This window comes from Conger conger, chromosome 1 (assembly GCF_963514075.1).
Source record: "Conger conger chromosome 1, fConCon1.1, whole genome shotgun sequence".
NCBI classification, from domain to species: domain Eukaryota; kingdom Metazoa; phylum Chordata; class Actinopteri; order Anguilliformes; family Congridae; genus Conger; species Conger conger.
Genome location: NC_083760.1, coordinates 61,927,602 through 61,951,601, shown reverse-complemented (window position 1 = coordinate 61,951,601; position 24,000 = coordinate 61,927,602). Strand labels below are relative to the sequence as shown.

Sequence of the window (24,000 nt, the reverse complement as noted above, 5' to 3'; positions counted from 1 at the left end):
GGACTGTAGCTCAAGTTAGGGTGACAGCACAGGTAAGTGGAACAGGGGCAGAAATGCTGAGTGGTAAGTGTATTTAGAGTAAGTGGTTGTGTATATCATTCTTTCATGTTGTGTACTATAAAATGGTTCTATAGATGTAATCCATTGTAAGATTCATCTACAAGGCCCAAGTCCTTATCTATGGTCGTTCAGCACACTGGTTCCGGGTTATGGGTGTTGTACGTCGCTTTGGATAAGAGTGTCTCCCTCGCGCCTATGATGTAAAGTAATGTAATGTAAGGTGGTAATAATGCCTGATGACGTTCGGCCCCGTGCTCCACGCAGAGAGCAGGGAACTTTCCGGAAGAGCTCCCCCTGCAGTCCGCTGCAGGTGTCTCTAAGTGCGTTAGCAGATGGGCGTGTGAGGAATCTGCCCGTCGGACAGCGCTGCCTCCCCCTGGGCCCCCACCCCCCAGCCGAATAAAAACACATAAAAATGAGGCATAACTCTGACACTTCCGCGCCCCCCCCCCCCTCCTCCCTGGCCCGCAGGAAGGGCCACTGCCGTAGCGACCGGGGGAAGCTCCACGGCGCTGGGGCTATCTGTCTGCTGGAGCGCTTTGCGGCGGTTCCTGTTTTCGACCGCACGGTTCAGCGGTCTCGGGCAGGCCCCGGGGGCACGCACGCCGGGGGGTAACCGGGGGGGGTTAATGTGTTAAAGGGAAGTCGACATCAGCTCCTTTAGCTGACTGTGTCTAATCACATCTTACAGGTCAGGACTGCAGGAGGGCTTCGGTAAGGTCCTGGTGGCCCATTCCACTAGGTGAGGACAGGGAGGGAGGGTGGAGGGGGGGGGTGTCTACCTGCTACTTCACTTTCTGGTACAAGATGTCGTTCCTCTGAGAGAATTAAACCCAAAGTAATAATAACAGGGAATCATGTCGTTGGGACAAAACTTCAGGGTGCTTTGGGGGCTTTAGTTATTTTCTAGCATTTAGCATTTTTTCCAATTCAATTAGAGAGGAGGAAAAAAAAAACCATCACACCAAATGCAGCTAATAATGGATTTCGTTTCGTTACATGGCCTTTGCTTGACATTAGATAATTGAATTTCATTTGTTTTAGCTTTCAAGCAGAAAAAGGTAAGTGACCTGCTGCATTTGTATTCCCTTCCTCCATGACAGCAAATCACGTGTACTAATGTAACCCCCCCACAAAACATTACACCTAACATTTCAATGTAATGCTTTAGTTTGGTGTATATATGTCCGTGTAAGTGCCTGTACAAGCTTATAACGTGTACTAGTGTACAGTGCACAACAGCTTCCCCTATGAAGCATTTTCACCCAATAAAATAACACATTAAGTGAAATGCATATATTAATATATGTAAGAACAGATACAAGACTACAGTAACTGTGTTGTTTAACCAACAAAATGATCTGCATCTGTATGCAGAACAGGGGGAGCAGTGTGGTAACAAACTGACGACATAGTGCATAAATACATCTGTCAACGTTTGAGAAACAAATTAATAACGCGTGTTCTTTATTGCGCAGTACAAACTACCGTCATTTCATTTCCTGCTCAATACTCACTTTTGCCACTAATTTCATTTCCTGAATAGCTTTTGAATACCATTGGTCAATTCTGGAGGAAAAAAGAAACAGGAGCAGAGATTGGTTGATGTGAAATCAAACTTCTCAATTCAAGTTTCCACTCCTATGCAATAATCCAAATTCAATTTCCCAACATCATATTTTTGTGATTATGCATGAATAATACACTGCTAAAAAAAAACTTGCCTTCACGAAACAAAGAAATGTTTTCAAACAATTCCTAGAGAACCCGTAATGTTTTTTATTGCAATATAGTTCTGGAGCAGTCCCCATCTTTGAAGTACTTGAACCTGAAGTACTTGATGCCTGTCCATAAAAATGCCTTCGACTCAGAGTGCCTTCGACTTCCCCGGTGCCCAGAAAAACCGCACCCCCCGCCGCGAAGACATCCCAGAAAGCCGGGACGTTCGGCCGGGAAACGTGTGCCACTTCACACTCATAAGCGGCGCTTTATTAAAATATCAAAGCTGTGTTGATTCATTAAAAATTGATGCTAAACGGCTCTGGTTGGTACCCGCCGGCTTTTAGCCGCTCTTTCTGCCGGCGGGTGCGGGCTGCGTGAGAGGAGCTCCCACGAGCTGGCCGTGAGTGGAGCCATTACCGGAGAGGCCATTACAGCATTCCCGTCACTACGGGAACGCGTCCCGGAACGACTCCCGCTGCCCGCCGGGGCTCGCTCCCGGGCCGGCGTGTGATGCGAGCCGGGCCTGTGGGAGGTAGCGCTCACTCTCTCCCTCTTTTATCTGCCTTTCATCTTAATTGCCGAAGTGGCGCGGGAGCAGAGATCCGAGAGGCCTTTTGAAGCCTCTCGACCGCATTAAAGATGCTTCCTGGCTCTCGCCGGCCCGGGTTTTGCGGTCGTTTTTACCCAAATTATTTTTATGTCATGGAGGGTGTGTGAGGAGGTTTGTTTTTTTCTTCCTTTCTTATGCCCCCCAACCCCCCCCCCCTCCCGGTCTCTGATGGGGGGGGGACATGTCAAGACACGTCCCGTTTCCCCCTCTGAAGGAGAGAAGAGCGTCGATTCCCTCTGAACTATCTCTTACAAACAAAATTAATTGGGGGATTATTTCCGTTTTTCCTTTTTTAATGATTGCTGTGGGGGGAATGTGGCTTAAAGATTTAAACGCTAGGCTGCAGTTTGATTTTCTGCCCAAAGGGCATTCGTACGGTGAGACTTCCACCACTGCCACCCCACCCCCACCCCATCCTGCCCACCCACTCCTACTCTACCAAGATGCATTCTGGACAAAAATTGCACTAAATCTAGTTGTGCTGCTTTTCCAGGTAACTAAATCTCACAATCAGAACACTAAACTCGTCTATATTCTAGTCCTGTTAAGGACTAGTCCAGTTCTGCTGTATGTTCTGACTTACTACATCTTACTGAGCAAGGATTGGCTAGATAAGTGTTTGGAACATCTGCCTTTCATAGTTTGCGGTCTGCTCCAAACAAACGCTATCTGGATTCTGAAGTATTAAACAGCTCGGAGAGGACGTTAGCGCACAAGATTGTAAACACCAAAACCAAAGGTACAAGAAATTACTTGAGAATTGCCGTTCTTTCAATGTTATGTTAATCATTCAACGGCCATTGTTTGCCAATAACAGCTGCAGACCTGCTGGGAGAGCTAGCCCCTTGCCCACTGAGGTTAGACAGGGGAAGAGCAGCCTGTCCACACACAGGGAGGGGCAGATACACTGAAAGGAGACTATAAGACACAAAATGGAGTCCATTAAACAGGGGGCATTTAGGTCATGGCATTATTTCACATTTACTGCTGTACTTTCCAGAAACGTCCCACTAGTAGGTGTGGCCTCAGACTTGCACATATCACCCTACCTCAATCTGTTCTCCCCAGCAATGATTGGCTCATCACAATAAATGTTTCACAGGTTCGGTAATGGTAACAATCAACAGAGTCCCCCCCCCCCCCGGTCGGTTTGCAGTACGCCCCGATCACTCTGTCCTGAGCTGAAATTAGTTAAATCAGTAAGTGATCGTAGCGCACGGCAGTTTTTGTACATGCACGCCAGCCTAGGATGAAAGGGTTGTTGAGTTTAGGGCAGGGGGGCGACATGTTTGCAGTCAATGGGCTTTTTCTGTCCGAGCGAGAGAGAGAAAGAGTGAGAGAGAGAGGGGAAGAGTGAGAGAGACAAAGAGTAGGAGAGAGAGAGAGCAAGCAAGCCAAGGTCTATACCGAGGGGGTTCATGGGGCTTCCCGAACCAAACACGACCATAATTCACTTACGGGACAATTTTACGAGGGCTGCTTTTAGGGGATAAATCAGTCACGGCAACTGACCTCCGACCCCATTTCCAAGTCAGCTCTGGGTGCGCTGCTGTGTCAGAGACGATTAGCCGGGACGGACGGAACAGGAAGAACAGGGGAGGAGAGACAGCCACTCGCGTGCTGTAGCCTGGGCCCTGTGGGGAGGGCGGGCGGGTCGGCCGAGTGTCAGTGTGTGCCACGGCCTCTGGGGGGCGCTGCAGTGGGTAGCCTGGCACTCACCATAATTTACAGTTAATGAGGGGAGAGGGGATATGGACTTGTTTGTTTGTTTTCCAATTAATTCCGTGTGAGTGCAGATGGTGACGGCATTTCATCTTTTGGGGATCGAGACGTGTTGGTTCCCTTAGTCGGCACGTGAGGGACTCACAGTCCCTGCACAGTGCCATTGCCTCCCACCCTTGTCAGAGACTGTGGTGCTACAGAGCGTTGCCCACCCACCTCCCCCCAAACACGTGTCATGCAGAAAAAGACAAAGGATGAGTGATGCAACTAGTGTATCATTTAGCTGGCCAAGTTGCACCTTTGCCACACTGTCTCATTATGGAGGAGGACAATGGTGTCCTGCACATTATGTGGTGCATATTTGCGCAAAATGGGGCCTGTTTGATTGTGCGCTTGATTGACTGTAAACTGGACTGGTTGTGTCCTACACTACAGTCTTCTCAGGGTTTGTGAACTGAAAATTATGGTTTGATGAGTTCTCAAGTTTGAAACCACCGACATGACTGTGGTGCACAGCAAGCAAATGCTGGAACATTCCACCATTTGTTCCGGTTCCAAAAAAAAAAACTAAATAGTTTAAAGGGGGGGCAATGTTTATTAGTTTTAGAACCACGGCCAAAACATGAGCAAAAATTCTCACTGGGGTTGATGTGCTTGTTATTGACTAGGCCACTTCCGACTTTCCTCCAGATCCACTCCACTTCAATTAAACAGCCTCTGCTTGTAGATCTACTCATTTTCAGTTCTGTTGAAGAAAGTCACCCTAAAAGGCTGGGGAAAGAGATTTGTGTCACTCAGAAAGAGAAGCACAAAAGGTTTGTATGACCTTGATACGCTGCATTGGTTAAAAGCATCTGCTGAATAAAATGTAATGTAATGTAATGTAAAGGTTGTCTAGTGGAGTGGGTGATATGACCATTTTTATATCAACAATGGTACAGCAGTGATATGCCTTTGTAGACAAATAGTGCCGATCATCTTTAAAACATTTCTGAAAAGCTACTCTGGGTAAGTACTGCAGCTCTTTGCTAGGCATGTCATGGCATGGGTTTGTGATGGGATGACAACAGTCCTGAGAAATTCCACAGAATCCCTGTTTTCACCGTAACAAGAATTGCACAACTATGAATGGACAGCATTCATCCATATTCGTGTCTACATACCCTTACCTTTGAAATGTGCCAAAAATTCCTGATCATGAAGAAATAATGTAAAGTTGGTTATTCAACCTACAAACTTTTCAATATATTCTTACAGTCTTATATTAAACAACCTAGCAAAAGCTTTAAAGCATACCATGATTACTTTGTTTATTAACCATATTACGTTAAGACAAATAATGGGAGTACAAGACCATATCGTCCATCTCTGCTCTCTAATTAACGTGAGCATTTCATTGGGTTCCAGAGAGTCGGAGGGGCATTAGGGCTGACCTTTACGGACGGATCAGGAACGGGATGATGATCTTCGGGATGAAGAGCTTTAAATTCATCCTCGGTTTTCCTTTTAAAAGCAAAGTCTTTGGATCACCCCACCCGGATCCATGGCGGCCAATTCTCCTCTTTTGTTTTGGCAGAAACAATTTGTGTTCTGATTCTTAACATTAGCAGAGACAATACTATAATCAGGGAGATGAGACCGATAGGACTGTCTGCTCCAGCCTCCTATCACTGTTCTATCACCGACACAGGCCAGAGATCTCTGTGAACTAGGACACACACACACGCGCACAAACGCACACACGCGCACGAACGCATGCAGTCATGGACACACACGCACGCACACACACACACACACACACACACACACACACAGACACACACACACACACAAACACACAAACACACTCATGGACACAGACATACGCACACGCAGACATGGAAGCACACACACACACACACACACACACACACACACACAGGCATACACACTCATGCAAACACAAACACACACACACGGTTACAGATGTACAGACACATATACATACACACAAGCACACACGCAGTCATGGATGCACACACACAAGCACACACACACACACACTTACAGATGCAGACAGACACACACACATACACATACACACACACACACACACTTACAGATGCAGACACACATGCACACAAACACACAGCATTATGTGTAGAGAACAGGTCCTGGATGACTAATGTACGATGTGATGAAAGTTGCTGAGACGTCACAACTCAATATGGGCCCAACCCAGTCTGAGCTGTGGGAGAGACACCAACTCAACAGCAGGCCATTACACAACCACAGATAACAGCTGTTGTACAGAGAGAAACTCAACTCATTCTTTTCAATGTTTTACATGTCAAGAATTAGACTAATTACATTACCTTGTAAGCATTTGGCAGACGCTCTTATCCAGAGCGACGTACAACAAAGTGCACCAGTAACCATGGACAAGTGTGCTGAAAAACCTTAGAGGGAAGTACAGTTTCAAGTGCTAAGAATACAATTCTAATTACTGCTACAATTACAACTCAATGTAAAACACAAGTCTTCAAATAAGGCTTTTCAAAACCTGTTTTAAACCTAGACCCGAGTGTTCTGGCGCCACTCAGCAGCCCTGGCTGCGACATGGGAAGCATCGCTGCTAATTGGGCAACATTCAAAGTGACAATTTGAGAACAACAACGGCTGCTGAAAGCCACCAGCCTCCAGCTGAAGTGTACAGAAATAAACAGGAAACAAGAGTGAGGGGTCCCCCTGCTGAAAAAAACCCCAACTCAAGTTTTGAAACGGTTAGACCAGCTCTATACTCAACATGGCTTGACCAGCTCAAGCTATGTTTTGAAACAGCTGGTAGCTGCTATTTCAAGCTGGTCGTAGCTGGATTTTACACCAGGGCGCTGAGACATAAGCAGTGTACACTCCTCCATGCATTAGCTGCAGATAAAACCCAGAAGTTGTACTTATATTAGCGCTGAAATGAAGCCATCTGCAATTCAATGGACGTGGACAAGTTAAGCCTGGAAATAAAAAAGGACCTCAATTTCACGCTTTCCATTTGTTCTAGAAAGCCCTGGAGCATGGCAGACCTATTCCTCTCCTGCAGGAACCACACGATTCTCTCCTCGCTAAAATCAGCACGTTTAGCGGAAGAGGAATAAAGATGAAGACACAAAAAAGAAAAAAGAAAAGAAAATACAAACTGGCTCACCCAGCCCCTCCGCTCACACTCACGCCCGCTGAAACCTTCAAGCGCGGTATTTAATTTATTTGATTAAAAAAATAATCTAAAGTGCTCCACCAAAATCTCAGTTTGATAATGACCGGAAAAATTGCAATTCACCGGCTATTAGATCCAATCAGGAGAGAGGCAAGGGAAGGCCCAGAGTAGAACCAGATGTCCCTGTAGCACAGAACAGAGCGTGCTCACACACAGACCAGAGAACCAGGATAGGTTACAGTGTTCACACACAGACCAGAGAACCAGGATAGGTTACAGTGCTCACACACAGACCAGAGAACCAGGATAGGTTACAGTGTTCACACAGATACCAGAGAACCAGGAGAGGTTACAGTGCTCACACACAGACCAGAGAACCAGGAGAGGTTACAGTGCTCACACACAGACCAGAGAACCAGGAGAGAGGTTACAGTGCTCACACGCAGACCAGAGAACCAGGAGAGGTTACAGTGCTCACACACAGACCAGAGAACCAGGTGAGAGGTTACAGTGCTCACACACAGACCAGAGAACCAGGTGAGAGGTTACGGTGCTCACACACAGACAAGAGAACCAGGAGAGGTTACAGTGCTCACACAGACCAGAGAACCAAGAGAGGTTACAGTGCTCACACAGACCAGAGAACCAAGAGAGAGGTTACAGTGCTCACACAGACCAGAGAACCAAGAGAGGTTACAGTGCTCACACAGACCAGAGAACCAAGAGAGAGGTTACAGTGCTTACACAGACCAGAGAACCAAGAGAGAGGTTACAGTGCTCACACACAGACCAGAGAACAATGGTCAGCCAGTGTGCAATGCTCAGGGTGTAAAGTGTGGTAGGTATCCTCCAGTTGAGAGAGGTGAGACAACATGCCAGTTCCCACTGAACCACTGAGCAAAGAATGGGAACCAAATAACTACTGCTGCATATACAAATTCAAAGAAAAATACAAGAAAACACACACACATAACCTTTGCAAGTATGCAAATAAACCAAATTATGGATGACATAACGCTGTTCTGTGGTCTATGATCATTTTGAGGTGACTGTAACACTTACCAGCCGATGACACATAGCACTTAATGACAACACCTGTTTAGATACGCACTAAAACATGGAAAGCCTGATTAATTTCCCCATTAGGGCTAGAGACTGGCAAGCCCATTATTCTGATTGGCTAATGCTGGTTGGAAGATGGCTGGTTGATTGGGAGACAGCTAATTGGCTGCTGCATTGACAGGGCGAAAGCTGAATGGCTGCTGGATTAATGGTGAGAGGCGGCCACCAGACCCATGCGTCACCCCCCCAGAGAACATGCAAGGTGGGGCTACTCGGCACTCGGGAGGGTTAGCTGGGGCAGACTTTATTTTACAGCACAAATAATGACTTATCTCACATAAAGCAATATTGAAGTTACGGCATGAAACAGGATCTGCATGGGAAAACCCGAGGCATTAAAAGAGCCGGGGATGTGGGGGTTAGGGGGGGTTAGGGGGGTCCGGGGGGGTCGGGAACGCGTTCCGCTGGACCGCGCGGGCCCGTTTTAAACGGGCACCATCCATCAGAGGCGGAATGAGCGCAGTGCCTGTGCTAATAAAAGCCCGAGCCTTCCTGTGGGAGAGCAGCAGCCGGGGAAAGCTGAGCCACGCAGCCTCTGGCACTGAGTCAGAGTGTGACTACTGTACACTGGGCTGGGCTGGGGGTGGGGTGGGGTGGGGTGGGACTGCCAAATAAGAGAAAAGGTACAATTGGCAGAGGTCTTGGAAAAGAAAAAATCGCTTTTGGGCTAAGCGTATGCGTGTGTGTGCGTGCGTGTGCGTGCGAGAGGACATTATATGGAAACATAAGATTATTCTATAGCTAGTATCTCCTCTTGCTCCTAAACCTATTTCTCTTTCAGTTCCTTTAGTCCACTGGCATGTGCAATGGCATGCCCCCTCCCCTCCATGAAATGTATTGGTGAAATACATATACAATAACACATCTCTGTTTTGGCTGTTTCTGCCATTTCTTCATTTCTTTTGGCCAAAGAAGCAGTTCCCACAATGCAATGGGGAATGTAAAGGGTGGTAGGGGAGGTGGCCAATGGGGCCAATAAAGCCCCCTCCCACTAAGAGAGAACATAAACAACGTGTTCTGAGCAGCTCTCAACCAATGCCTCCCTCATTCCCACTGCCACTCACTTTGAGACTTTTATTAAAAATCTAAACGTCTCATTTGGCTGTGGCCCTGCTTGGCGCCCTCTCAGACACACTGTGGGTGAGAAGCCATCAGCCGCCTCTTACCGGTCTTTGTCTTGACCTTCTTGGATGGCTGCCTTTTCTTCACAAGCTTGGCCACGGTCTCCTGCTCCACAGCGGGCTCTTCCTGGTCCAGCTCAGCGATGGGTTCACAGCCCCCTGAGAAGAAAGCAAATAATACAGACTGAGTACACAACCTTCTGGCCACAGAGATCATAACCTCCTGGGCACAGAGCTCATAAGCTCCTGGGCACAGAGCTCATAACCTCCTGAAAGCACAGGCGGGACAGAGCAGCCAACCCCACCAAACTGAATCCAGATGAGCATTACCTGGTAGAACAGATTGACACAGGCATTATATCACCAGTTAATAGGACCAGAGTAGTTCCCTCAACAAGGGGGGCCCGCAATGAACCTGACTGGGTCTGCTTTCTGTAATCCTGCCTGAGGTCTGCTGCGCTTCACTGAAAATACCACATTTAGCCAAATTACATCAAATCACCTGAAATTAACCGTCTGAACAGGCTGTTTAGTCCAAATGCACCTATGAACCCACAATCCTTTGGGCCGCCAAAGTCTGGAGCAGAACTACAGACAAAAAACTGCTGTGTTCATTGTTTCAGTCTTTACAATGAGTGGTTTCCAGGATATCGGTGTGCTAGCGTGGGCCAAGGTGCTTTCCAGCAACCTGTCTGAAACCTGCGTTCAACCGAAGGGAAAAACTAGCGTCTTAATGTGAGCCTCAGGTGCTTGTGAAGAGGAGACAGCTTTCTCAGTAAAACATTGCCAGAAAAAACACTGACAGCTCAACACCGCCCATAAAAACAGATATTTTGATATTTATATGTCCGATGTGAGATGACCGATGATCCAAAACTGGTCCAGGCGACCTTTAGTGCTTTGAAAAATGCAGAAAACGTTCCTGAGCTCAGTGCAGGTACCTAGACGCATGTCTGTGTCCAAAGGGCAGGCCAATCATCTGCCTTTGGGTGGTCTGCATAAAGGCTGTGGTTTTTCTCATTGGTCCCTACAGAAATGAGTGTGTGTTGGTCTGAGCTGCCAGGTTATGTGAATGGCTGTTTCTCATCTCTCTCTTTTAGCAAACCTGCCTCCAACGCGCCACCTGCGAGGTCTCCTTCCAAACTCACACGCAGGAAGTGTTTTCAGCGGAGCGGTCGCTAGGGCCGGGGGTACCGGTCCCCGCCCAGGAGGCTTCCCTGCCCGGTCGGGGATTAGACTCCCCCAGCCCACTCCGGGGGCGCGGAATGAAAAGGGGGTCCACTGTGACATTCTCCCTTCCCAGAATTCCCAAGGGCTGTTTCTCTTACACACTGCTTTCATCCAACATACACCTCTTTGTCAGCTGTGCACACACTCACACACACACACAGACAGACACAGACACACACACACACACAGGGGCCCGACTTTCCTCTATGCGGATTAACATAATCCCCACCTAATATTTATCCTTCCAATAAAACCAATCTGTTCTGTTAGCAAAGAGCAATTGCTTCTGATGTCCCACCGTTTACTTTAGCAAAAAGGTAACAGATTTTTCTTGTGTCGCCTTTTAAACACTAGTGGTGGTTTTAATTATGCCAGGTGTTTTCTTTGGCATGTTATTTCACCGTCCTATGATTCCTGGGGTTGGGTTGGGTAGGGCTTGGGTTGAGGGGAGGTTGGACTTACATCAACATCATGCAGGAGAAACTGCAGTGAAACATTCCAGCTTGAAAAGACACGGCAGGGACACACGGTACATTGGAGCTGCGCTGCTGTAGATATGACCCGGTGTGGTTTGGTCTGTAAGGGTCAGGGCTGTGGGATGCATTCGGCAGTGCAGTGGGCCTGACAGCAAGCACACGCACTTTCAGCCTCCCCTGTATGGCAGTAACCCAGCACACCCTCTCTAAGCAATTCCTGTACTTACTGCAGTAACCCAGCACATCCTCTCTGAGACTCTCACACACTGCAGTAACCCAACACACCCTCTCTGAGCCTCTCACACACTGCAGTAACCCAATACACCCTCTCTGAGCCTCTCACACACTGCAGTAACCCAACACACCCTCTCTGAGCCGCTCACACACTGCAGTAACCCAACACACCCTCTCTGAGCCTCTCACACACTGCAGTAACCCAACACACCCTCTCTGAGCGTCTCACACACTGCAGTAACCCAACATACCCTCTCTGAGCCTCTCACACACTGCAGAAACCCAACATACCCTCTCTGAGACTCTCACACACTGCAGTAACCCAACACACCCTCTCTGAGCCTCTCACACACTGCAGTAACCCAACACACCCTCTCTGAGCCTCTCACACACTGCAGTAACCCAACAAACCCACTCTGAGCCTGTCTCATACTGCAGTAACCCAACACACCCTCTCTGAGCCTCTCACACACTGCAGTAACCCAACAAACCCACTCTGAGCCTGTCTCGTACTGCAGTAACCCAGCACACCCTCTCTGACGTCTCATCACAGTACAGGAAGTGGATGAAGCCTGCCATTCTGATGTTGCGGTTTCCGAGGGAATCAAGCGGACAGGACACCTGATCCCTTTCAAAACCTATTCACTACAAAGGCAACTCCCAAAGAAAAACCACCAACTCTCATTTTTCAGTTTAAAATTATTTTAAAAAATGGAAATTGCTTTTTATTCTTTATGAGTTCCACATTTACAAAATGACAAAATGGGAGAGAAGTAAGAGGATAGCTCTGAACCTAACAGTCCTCTGTTTTCACACGTATCCCAGCATGCAATGAGATGGCAGAGCAGGAACATCATCATAGGTCCAGGAGGCCAGATGGGACAGTGGCTGAAATCACACTGTGACTCGACAAAGAAAAATGTTTTCTGAGAAGAGGAGCGGAGAACATGAAACCGCCCGGAATGGTGGGATATGGTGTGCATGACCGGGAACGTTAAGAATAAATCCCGCTCGCTCCCTCATGTAACGCCCGTCTGCAGAGACAAGTGCTCCTCCGCTCCCCTCCACTTTCCCTCCGACTGGAACGACCCAAACCACACGCAGCTGGAGCCAGACCAAACATCTGTAAAACTGCTCTTAAAAAAACAAAAAAAAAAACATCTCCAAGAGATAGTTTGGTCTTCTCAAAAAACAAATCAAGAACTGTGTAGACAGAGCGAAGATATCTACGTGTATGTGGCAACTTTCTGAAAGCAAATGATTTATGCTGTATACAGGCTTACTTTACACATAACTAAACACCTGCAAGCACCTTTTGTTTTTGAGCGCATACTATTTCATGGCTGCAGCGCTTTGAATGGCGAAAAAACAATGGATAACCAAATTAAATTATCCATTTTTACTTAATTTAATTTTTTTAACACATTACGGACACCAAATGTGAAAAATGGAGGAATGCCAAGCATGAATTCAGGGAACGCTGGGATTGCGCTGTGGACACAGAGGTGAGGCCTGGTCTCCCAGGCACCCTTCCCAGTAAAACAAACGCATTAGCCTATCTAAACATGTTTACCTCATTCCTGGAAGCCCTGACACAAAAAAATTTGAAAACTCTTGGAATCTTTGGGTCCAGCTTTCCCGGTGTTCTATTGGATAAGGTGGATATTGCCATGCGGGGGAGGGGTACAGTGGTCATTAATTCGGGGCAGTAGATATTTACATGGCAACTGAATATTCGGATCATTGGCACACTTAGTTGGTCAATGACAATGAATGAAAATATGTTCAGACCAAATACAATACAGATCAATACAAAAGGAAGTTTCAGCTCAGCTGTGGCTACTGCTAATGATTCAGCATACAATATACAGTGCAGTCCATAAGTATTTGGACAGTATTTTCCAAAACACCTTGACTCTCAGGGACCGTGTTCACTTTGTGGTACTCTGACATAACTAAAGCGGTCTGTTTTCGCCACCCCGAGGCTAGGCGTTCGGCCTCTGGTGCTGTCTCAGCAGAGAACGTGATCCGTAACCCTAACCTCTCCTTATCAGCCTCGGCGGTAAGCTCTCACAGCAGAGCGCCTTGCTCAGCAGATTCCAGTGGAAGTGAAAGGTAAGACAACAGAAACAAAGTGGAGGGGGGTGGTGGGGGGAGGCAGCAGACATTTCCTACAGAGCAGCGGCATTGGCCTCCACCAGCTGGGCCCAGAGCCCTTAACAGGGCATGCATTCATACTGAGTCACTCGCATTACTGACGGAATGCACTTTAATAATTCATATTTTACATTTGTTTCCAAATGTCTCATTAACTCTGCTAGAAGATAAAGCTCCCACGATGAGCGAGGTGTAATGTAGGGTTTTAAAAAGGCCTGCGAAAGGTCCGGGGTCTGGAGAAAATAAACGGGTTTAACGGTATCTGAAGACTGTCAGTAATGAAGCTGCCTCTCCACAGCGCTAATCCATCTCAAACGCAAATGCAGTTTTCCGAGAGCACAGTCATGCTCAGCGCAACCCTGCATGATTCATTTCCAGGCAAAACCATTCCCTTATTTGTTGCTGTTAGGCACCGGCTCACTGAGGCTAACTTATTCCATTCCTTTACGAATCTTATCTGCGTAACGGTAGCTGGTGCAAAAGTAAAAATAATAAAAACCCTAAAGGAAAGGAAAATGAATTTGCGGTGACTGAAAGCCGCTATTTTTACTCCTCTGCTAACAGCCCGATTAGGGAGCTCGGATATCTGCAGATCTTCAAAGAGAAAAGTGGAGGCCCTGAAACGTTTCCCTCTCTGCCGTTAAGAAAATAAAACCTGAGGTGGGCAGCGCACGGCGAATTTCATAAATGTCTATTCCCGAGAGATTCTGCGGTGCTATCGAACGCGAGGCACGGCCTGGCACAGGTGCACTTTCTCTGGCCCAAAGCACACACACGACGCCTGGCCGACGGCACCAATTCCCAGACGCCCCAAAAACCGCTAAACCGCCACCGCCCACCGCGCTTACACCCCCTTAAACATACATGTACACACAAACTCCAGTACATTATCCTGGCAGCCGCACACGGGCTGACCCCTCACCCCTGCCTTTTAATTGCATTGTACGCCAAATATTTTCACGGTAGGTACATTTTCTCTGCGACTGTGGACTCCATCACAATAATGACCAGGCCATGAACCGTGTACAGCGCTTCACCACACAAATCCCCCCAGGAGCTAAAACACCGCACTAGAGTCAAGTTCACTGGCTCCACTACACAGTGGGGGGTCCATGTTATTGCACAGGTAGCAGGCAAAATAAACCCCCTACAGAACATCTCAATCAACTACCTATCTGGTTACTGCACAGAATGAGGTTAACTGGCTCCAATTCGGAGTGGGGGGTCCATGATATTGCACAGGTAGCAGACAAAATAAACCCCCTACCAAAAGTTTCAATCAACTACCTATTTGGTTCTTCAGACCAGCTCATTCAGCCACCTATCTGCCTCCTAAATCCAGCTCAATCAATCACCAATTTGAACCTTCAGATCTTGGGCTACCTTCAACGCTGCCTTCTAAACAAACCCTCATCTTTACCTTACTGTTATCTCAAACAAATAGAGCATTCATCACAAGCAATCATGAAAGGTAGAGTATATTGTAATATCTCTTCCACTTCATTGTGCTGTTCTTTTAATTCAAATACATCCAAAGCATGAAATACTGGACATAAATAATAGAATTTCTTATTCAGCTGATGTTTTTATTCAAAATGACTTAAAAGTTGATTAGACTAAGCAGGGGACAATTTCCCCTGGAGTAATGCGGGGCTAAGGCCCTTGCTCAAGGGCCAAACAGCTGTGCGGATCTCAATGAGGCTACACCAACCGCGACCTCCAGGTCCCACCCATGTACCTCAGGCGCGAGGTTACTGGCTGCCCAGGTAAAAAGGGAAGCAATAAGTGAAGAGAGTAGAGAGGGTAAAGAAGTAAGGTGGGAAAAGCACATGTTTATGTAATGTAAAAACACGATGGCCGCTGGAAACCTTCACTGACCGGAATGAGACCCAAGCGCTTTCCGAAGCGCGATGCGTTGAGTAAAGTTGGCCAGCGGTAGAGCGGGGGATAAATCAGCGCTGAGGAGCGGATGATAAGCGATGGGAAAGCCATGAATCTCGCAGGGAAAGCGCAACCACGGGCCAAGAGCGGTGGACAATACGGCGAGAAAAAAGGGGCTAATAAATGTGCGGAACACATGGTCCGGTCATCCGCCATTCAGTCCGCCACGAGCTACAGCGCGGAGAGACGGCTCTTCCAGCCGCGCGGGCGGGGTGAGGTGGGGGTGAGGGACCGCGAGAGGTTTAGCGGAGATTTACGGAGTTCCATCTGCCTCTACTTAAAAAACAAAACAGAAACTGGAAAATGAAAGGCTGCTTTCTAACTGGGAAAGGGACAGAGTGTGTGGAGGTGTGCGAAGAGGGGGAATGGTAGTGGGGGGGTGCGGTGGATATCGTCGAACGCTCTTAGGGCACTCTCTAGATTGCAAAGCGCTGCCTCTCTCAACGGTAATGCACTTGCCTGCATTACACAACGGTTAAACGGGTTACTGCATTAACAAGGTAAATGTTTACGTAAGCATACCAGAAAAATGCTGATGCTGTGCAAGGCAGTTATATTTTCTGGGTCCGCAGGACAGGCATTTTGTTAAGGTATTTTCCGCAAAACCTTGCTGGGCAAAAATAAGACACAATGCTCTGCATAAAAACGAAAATGTCACACTTTATACACACTCTAGAGACAGACCACAATTCTACAACAAGGAAAGACATGGAGTGAATTCCATCCATACATTTTCGAACCGCTAATCCAGGCCAGGGTTGCAGTCGCAACAGGGCAAGTGGAGCAGCCCAGATGTCCCTCAGCCCAGTAACTTCCTCAAACTCATCCCGGAGGATCCCATGCCTGAACCCAGGCCAGCCTGGAGACACAGCACCTACAAGTCCTGGGTCTGGCCCTGGGCCTCTTCCACGGTGGACGTGCCTGGAACACCTCCAGAGGGAGGCGCCCAGGGGGCATCGTTATCAAACGCCAGAGCCACCTCAACTGAGGATGCACCTCAATGCAGAGGAGCATAGATAAATCACCTATAGATGGTGAGGTCATCCATATAGATGCTACAAGAAAAGGATATGAGGTCACTCACAAATGCTAAACTTCCATTTTATTCAAATTGTCACAAAGCAGCTTTCCAAAGAACCCAGGCCTGAGACCCCCGCAGAGCAAGCCTAGGGCGTCAGTGGCAAGGAAAAAACCCCCCGGACTAACAGGAAGACGCCTTGAGCAGAACCGGGCTCAGAGGGGGAGCCCATCTGCTTCTGGCCAAAAGGCAGGAGGCTCCACCGTGAGGGATGCTGAAGCACGTTAAGTTTGGGGAAACCCCTGGGCTGGGAAGCAGCGAATGGGGCCGGGGGTCAGGGGTCAGGGGGTGGATCGGGTGATGACATCAAGGCCAGACGCGGCCTCCGGGACGAGGTCAGGTGAGTTCTGTCTCCGCTCCCTGGGGCGGCGTTACGCCGGGCTGGAGATGCGAGGAAAACACACCCGTGGAGCGCCTTGCAGAGGAAGCCACAAATCAGAGAGATAACACCGTCAGAGAGGGAGGGAGAGAAAGAGGGGAGAGACAGAGGAAGGGAGTGAACAAAGGAGTGAGAGAGAGAGGGGAGGAAGAAGCAGATGGAGACCGGACACAAAAACAGGAAGGGTCCGGAAGCTCTACTGAAAACGCACCGTGGACGACAGTGGATTCTGATTGGTGGGCACAATTCCATATGCTAATAAATGCGGAAAATATGCTAATAAATGCAAGGCTACTGTAAGTTTAGATTTGTGGGATAAACACCCCACCCTACCCAGCAGCCCCCTCCTGGTCACCTGACCAAGTACAGAGCACTACATCCATTCTGATGGTATGAAGGGGGGGAGGGGAGGGGGGTACGGAGGAGGAACGAATGATATCATCCTCTATCTACAGATCCCAGCTGCTGCAGAAAGGGAGGAGGGTAGACAGAGAGGGAGAGAGAGAGGGAGGGAGATAAAGAGAGATTGAGGTAGAGGACAGTGAGATGGTGGTGGGCGTAGGTGAGAAGGTGAGAGAATGGGGCCAGGGGACAGGAGAGGGGATGCTGGGAAGGCAGGAGAGAGGGAGACACAGGGACTGGAGATGAGAGCAGGGTGATGACATAACCAGTCGAAAGCAAAACTGGGCCCCACCAACACATACATACACACATACATACATACATACATACATACATACATACACACACATAAACACACACACACACACACACACACACAAACACACACACACAGAGCTGTAAAGCGAGGACCTGTTGGAGGTCACAGCAGAATACACATACACACGCACGCGCACACACACAGACACACGCACACACACACACACACACACACACACGCACGCACGCACGCACGCACGCACGCACGCACGCACGCACACACGCACGCACACACACACACACACACAGCTGTAAGGCGAGGACCTGTTGGAGGTCAGAGCAGACTGCATTGGACGTTTGCCTCCGGTGCCGCTGGAAATGCAAACACTTTATGTTGACGACTGATTGAAAAAGCAACATCTTTGGGGTTTATAACAAATTAATGTTTACATAAAGACTGACAGCACTTTGCTTATGTATGAGCCGGCTATGTACTCTGGCGACGGACCAAAGGTGAGACTGAAGACCTGACCGTGAGGACCCGGTCCCTGGAGGAAGTCCGGGCGGGATGAACACAAGCGCCCAGCTGTTTGGGGACCGCAGCGCATTCCTGATTATGAATGCCACAACGACGCTGTTGTCGACATATTTTCACTCAACAGAAGGCAGGTTTAGCAGGAAATGATCGTTCCTAAACATGTCAAAATAAAAATAATAATAAACACCACTAATGCACCAAATCCATATTCATTAGACGGCCTTCTGGTAATAACACACCTTTCATTGCAAATACACAAAGTCTCACTGCAAACCAACACCTATCCATCTTTAAATACCCTGAGGACTAGAACTGTACTGCTACTGCGCTGCTGAATGTCATGTAATTTCAGGACTGGACGTCTCATACAGCACCACATTTTCGAATCAGTTAGTAAATCAATCAACTATTTACTCCTAGAGTTAATTGGGATTCAAGACTACCAATAAGAAAACAAACCCAAAAAAAAAACTGGGACAGACTGGGGTTGGGTACCAAAATGCAGTGCCACTATGGCACCGGTCCCCAGATGTACGGTTCAAATTATAAATATAAAATATCATTTAAATAATGAAATAAAAAAATGCATTGTTCAATTTTTTTGCCTTTGAATTGCAAATAAGAAAGGTTATTTAATATTGTTGGTTACTCTATTTTATAGAAGGCATCGGTTCAGGCACTGCCACCATTTTAAATGTATTGTTTTAGCATTGGTATCGACAAAATCTAAACAATACCCACATTTAGACATTCATTTACTTCCTCTATCAGCAATTCTCAGCATTAAACGAACCTCAAACCCACCGAAGCAGCTGGAGCCTGGGAGGAGAACAGAGAACGACAGACAGGGTCAAAGGTCAAGTGGGGAAGTAGGAGGCTGCCATTGTACTGCTTTATTGCTTACCTCCACCCCTGCCCCCCAACCCCCCTCCACCCCAAATAAAAACCCCTCAAGCACCTAAAGGGCTTGTGGCCGACACAAAGGGATGGTTTTAAGAGGTGTAGGAGAAGAGGGACAGGAATGAGGAGAATTCGCTTTAATGGACGGTAAACACGCGGAGTGGACGGAGCGCAGGTCAGCTGACCGTGGTGGAGGGCTCGCTCCTCATTGTCGGGAGTTAACGACGCGTCCGGAGACCAGACTCAGGAGTTCAGCTGCTGGGAGCAGAGAGCTGATCAGGGCCGGTGGACCAGCTCCCTGACACTCACAGGCAGTAAAACTGGGAGACATCTCTTTTACGCAGGTCTTTAAATGCTTTTATAGAGAGCTGGGGGAGGGTGCAGAGCTGGGGTCGAGTGTAGCGGCTACAGCCCGGTTACTGTTTTAAACTGAAATAACTGAGAAAGTAAATAATGCCAGTCAGGAGGTGTCACTCCTGGAGCATGGGCGAATTTTAAGACGTTTATGTTTAATGGTTCGCGTCCACACATCACGCTAGTTTCGGGCTAAGACAGTTTTTGTTTGAGAGAGTTTAATGATCCTGAGCATGAGTATTGTGAATGCGAGCATCACAAAACTTTATACGTACACCTCACTATGCGCATTCTATTCTATTGTGTGGTCAGTGGTCACAAGCTAACCTGCGACTACCACTTCACTGTGGGTGAGCAGGTTCCACTGGACCACGTGACCTGCTGTGGAGCACCGGGACCGAACGCGGGCCTGGCACGGGGTGCGTGGCGTCGGAACGTGTCCTCCGACCGGACCGCCGTGCTCACAGCGGGAACGTTTTAATCCCGCATTCCTGCAGGGAGGAGCAGCCTACGGCACCAGCCGGAGAAGACTCTCATTACAGCCGTCTGAGGGCACGCGCGGGGGAGGGAAAGGAATCCAATCTTATTTATACGTAAGGACATCCATAAACCAGTCGGCCTGAATCTGGGAATGCCGCGCGGGAGGCGGGAGATGGCCCGCCGCATTCCTGCTCCGGCTTTTTAATTAAGAACAGTCCGGCGGAATATCCGATGGCAGGCCGAGCATCCCTGTAACTGCCAGACATCTCCGAACCCCCCCCTCCTTCCCCGGAGGCTCCCGCGAAGTCACTACCGCCCGCCTGTGAGAAAGCGTCTCCTCCGAGCCGGGCCGGGACATTCCCGCCGTCTGCCACCGTCTCCGGGGGGCCACCGACCGGCCCCCAACAAACGCCTCACGCTTCCTGGTGAAGCACCTCTCAGAGTTCGGTAAAGTGGAACATACAGAGATGGGTTCGTTGGGATGTATCTGAAGTCCCTTATGAAAACCTTATGAAAAGTGGGTGCTGTTCAGATTAAAGTGGTTCTGAAGAGAGTTCCTGGGATTGTGTTTTATACGCCTCTTTATACTAGCTCAGTACCGGCTGCAACACCAGCATAGACCGAGGGTTGTTCTAATAAGACAATTATTAGATATTACTGTGCCTTCATCTCATTACAGAATAAAGTGGAAAAAATCACCTGCGATATCTGTGTCTGTTTCTGTACGTCTAGTACATTAAAGGCCTGTCCACACAAATAACTATAGCTGCAGTGATAAAGGTGTGAGCATCAACACTGATGAAAGATAACATTCTGTCAATAGTCTCTCGGCTATGCCTGCATTATCTATATCTGCCATTTTCAATGTGATGCCCTGTCAATTTGGATTTTGATTGGCTGTCAGTGTTTTATTGTTCATGCAGCTCCAAAGGCACAACATGGCGGCACCGGTAAACTCAACTTCCTGGGTTTCAAACCCCTTTTCACGAGCCCATGGATAGTCAGTGGGTGAGGTAACAGGCACTTGGTCCACATGTTCCTACAGTATTTGGTCTCTCTCACCGGGCATGATGACGGGCGTGGCCGCCTGAGCCTCGGAGGACAGGGCCAGCCGGCCACCCTTGCCCAGCCGGTCACACAGCAGGGCGATGTGCTTCTTCAGCCGGCCCGTGTCCTTGGGCATGCTCAGCTGGGCTGTGCTCAGGCTCAGGGCCTGGTCCTTGGGGCTGCGAGACAGACACGTCCTCAACAGGTGAGACACCGCGGCGTCCACACTCTCCTCCCAGCCCTGAGAGAGAGGGGGAGAGAGAGGGGGGGGGGGGGGGGAGGGGGGGGAGAGAGAGAGGGAGAGAGGGAGGGGAGAGAGAGAGGGAGGGAGAGACAGAGAGAGGAAGAAGAAAAAAGTTAATAGAGAATACATAAATACAGAATATAGGAGGTACTGCTCGAGCTGTTAATTGCTATGTATATAGTGTCACATCACCTCACTTCTGAGTCTCCAATGACAGCTTACAGAACTTTTGTAAAATAAATAAAATAACTAAGATACTACAACCAAATAGACTCTCCCTGAAGCTGTGAACCTCCTACACCAGGGGTCGGCAACCCTGGTCCTGGAGAGCCGCAGGGTTTGCTGGCTTTCGTTGTTACTTGGCATTAATTGATCAGTGAAAGCCGTTGATTACACAGTTAACTCACCTCACCTGGTTTCTTGGGTCTGAATTGGTTGCTTATTTCAAGGTGGAGACGAAAGCCAGCACACCCTGCGGCTCTCCAGGACCAGGGTTGCCGACCCCTGTCCTACACCATTGGTAGTGCCCCCTGTGGCAGCTGTTGGTACTGCTTTACATTAGTTGATAAAATCAAGATACAGTAGATAACGGTCTTGTCTCATGGTTTCCTTTATGGCCGTGGACTGGCAGGTACTTTCTAATGAGCAGACACCTTTAAAGACCAGACAGTGGTGTTTACTCCGCCCGTAAATTATCTGACCGCCGGCCTGGGGTAGTCTCAACACAGCCAGATCTCTTCCACGTGTAGGAGCATCTCCACCCACATCAAGCCTTTTTTAAAAGATACCGTTCCACAAGACATTTAAAGAATGTCAGACAGCCTCCGTCATTAATACTGTAATAATCCTCTACAAACATGTAGAAATAAAATAAGCAAATCAAAACGCTTCATTAAAAGAGGGAAATTTTGCTTCATTTGAGCAAGCGTCAATAATGCAAACTCAAACTCAAAATTCCCCTCCGGAGGTTATTTACTTTATTAAGAATTGGTTCGGAGGAAAATACTCTTTTCCCACACACACACACGTTTCATTTTTGGCACTGTGGATGGCGTAAACACAACCTTTCTGTGGAAATGAAGGAAGTCACCGGAACCTCACTGCAGTCAGGTCCGAGGAGCATATGCAAACGGTCAGCGCAAACTTGCTCGGTGTACAAGAAACGACATCCGGTCATTTCCTTTTACTTCCAATGACTCGCCATGTAACTTAAACTGCACTTACAGCGAGTAGACTGAGCCTCCTTTTCTCTGCGCCCAGGCACTATGGACATCCTGCACTCATCAGCCATTAGGGCAGCAGCCCATATCGTACTGGAGTCAAAATGGTCGCCCCACACTCTACCCAGCATTCGGGCAGCTGATATAGTGCAGAAGAACACTCCTGAGGAGAGCAGGATATTCACAGGTGTTCATGTTGAAAGCTAGCTTTCAGAACGACTGTAACATAACATCTGGTCATTATCCATCACTGCCGTGAAATGCAAATGGCAGGGCGAGGAGGATGAACTGATGAACAGGACAGCAGCCTCAGAGCACTGGAGGATTTGAACTGTAATGAGCAAAGACAAGGTAATGAGCAAGAACACCTCCGTCAGCCCTGGAGGGGGAGTGCTAGTCGGCGAGGACTGTGGGCTCTTCAAACATTTTTCACATCTCCTTCTTCGTTGCCTGACCTGGAAATCGATCTTGGTCCACCATCTTTAAGGAAATTGCAACCCGCTAAATATGCCTTCTACAAGCTAGAAGTCAGGAGGCTCCCTTCTTCTTGGGCAAAGAAACATGAGTGTGTCCTTCATGGAAGTATTTTTTCAGAACGCGCAACATCCAAGTGATCGACCAGTGGATCCACCTCTCCCCATCTGTAACCGCCATGGCTTCAAACCAACGTTTGAAAGAAGTGAAGACATTCCATTTGCCGAATACATATTTTCTAAATCCCTTCAATTTTTCTTGCCTCTCCCGATAGGAGCAAGAAAAGGTGCAGGGAAAGGACAGAACAGCCCGGTGTGTGCTGCCGGGAGCGTGAGCTCCGGGCTGGCCCTGAAAAGGACACGGGAACGGCCGGCTCCCCGAGGGCCCGGGGGGTGAGGCGGACGCTGCCGGGGACATTCCTGCGAGAGAGAGGGATGATGGGACGGGGCGTTGACAGGTGCGCTGACAGCGGGGGCCGGCGGCCTGGGCCATGCCGCCATGCAGATAGCCCATAATGAGCCCTAATGACAGGTAATCAGCCCTGTAATGATGATGACAAGGAAGAGGCTGAAATTTATAGCGCTTCTGCTCCTCAATTAAATAGGGCAGAGAGGGAGAGAGGGAGAGAGGGGGAGAGGGGGAGAGAGAGAGGGGGGGAGAGGGAGAGAGACAGAGAGCAGGGCGCAGAAAGAGGGAGAGAATGAATGGCAGTGGAAAGCAGGAAAAGATATACAGTATACAAGGCGTATACAATATAGACGGGGAAAAGAGGTGGGTTGTGTTTTTGGGGAAGAAGCCTTGTATTACCCCTCCCTCTCTCTCATGAACACTTCCGACAGGAGAACCAGGCAGAGGGTAGGAACAGTTTTATGATGGAGGAAGTCTTGGTTTTTTGTGTTTTTGTGCGATGATATCGGCACTAGTTATCTCTGTACGTGATGTTATGCTGTCATTCTGAGGCGTGGCCTTAAAGCTGGTTTATACTCCGTCGCTCGACTGTTCACGAAGGTACCAACGTCGGTGGAAGATTCATGAAGTTTA

At 48.4% G+C, this 24,000-nt stretch overlaps 1 protein-coding gene across 3 annotated transcripts in view; it reads right to left on the bottom strand.

Annotated features, from left to right (window-relative positions):
* The window catches only part of bbs9 (Bardet-Biedl syndrome 9), a 161,613-nt gene that overhangs the window by 51,303 nt on the left and 86,310 nt on the right, over positions 1–24,000 (bottom strand). For 2 of the 3 annotated variants that reach the window (XM_061260000.1, XM_061260009.1), the window contains exons 20-21: positions 21,037–21,262; positions 9,593–9,706 (exon numbers count right to left, since the gene is read on the bottom strand). In XM_061260000.1, coding sequence (XP_061115984.1) covers positions 9,593–9,706; positions 21,037–21,262 — 340 coding nt within the window. Of the gene's footprint in view, positions 1–4,757; positions 4,886–9,592; positions 9,707–21,036; positions 21,263–24,000 lie in introns of those variants that run through there. The other variant, XM_061260018.1, reaches the window with a different exon arrangement.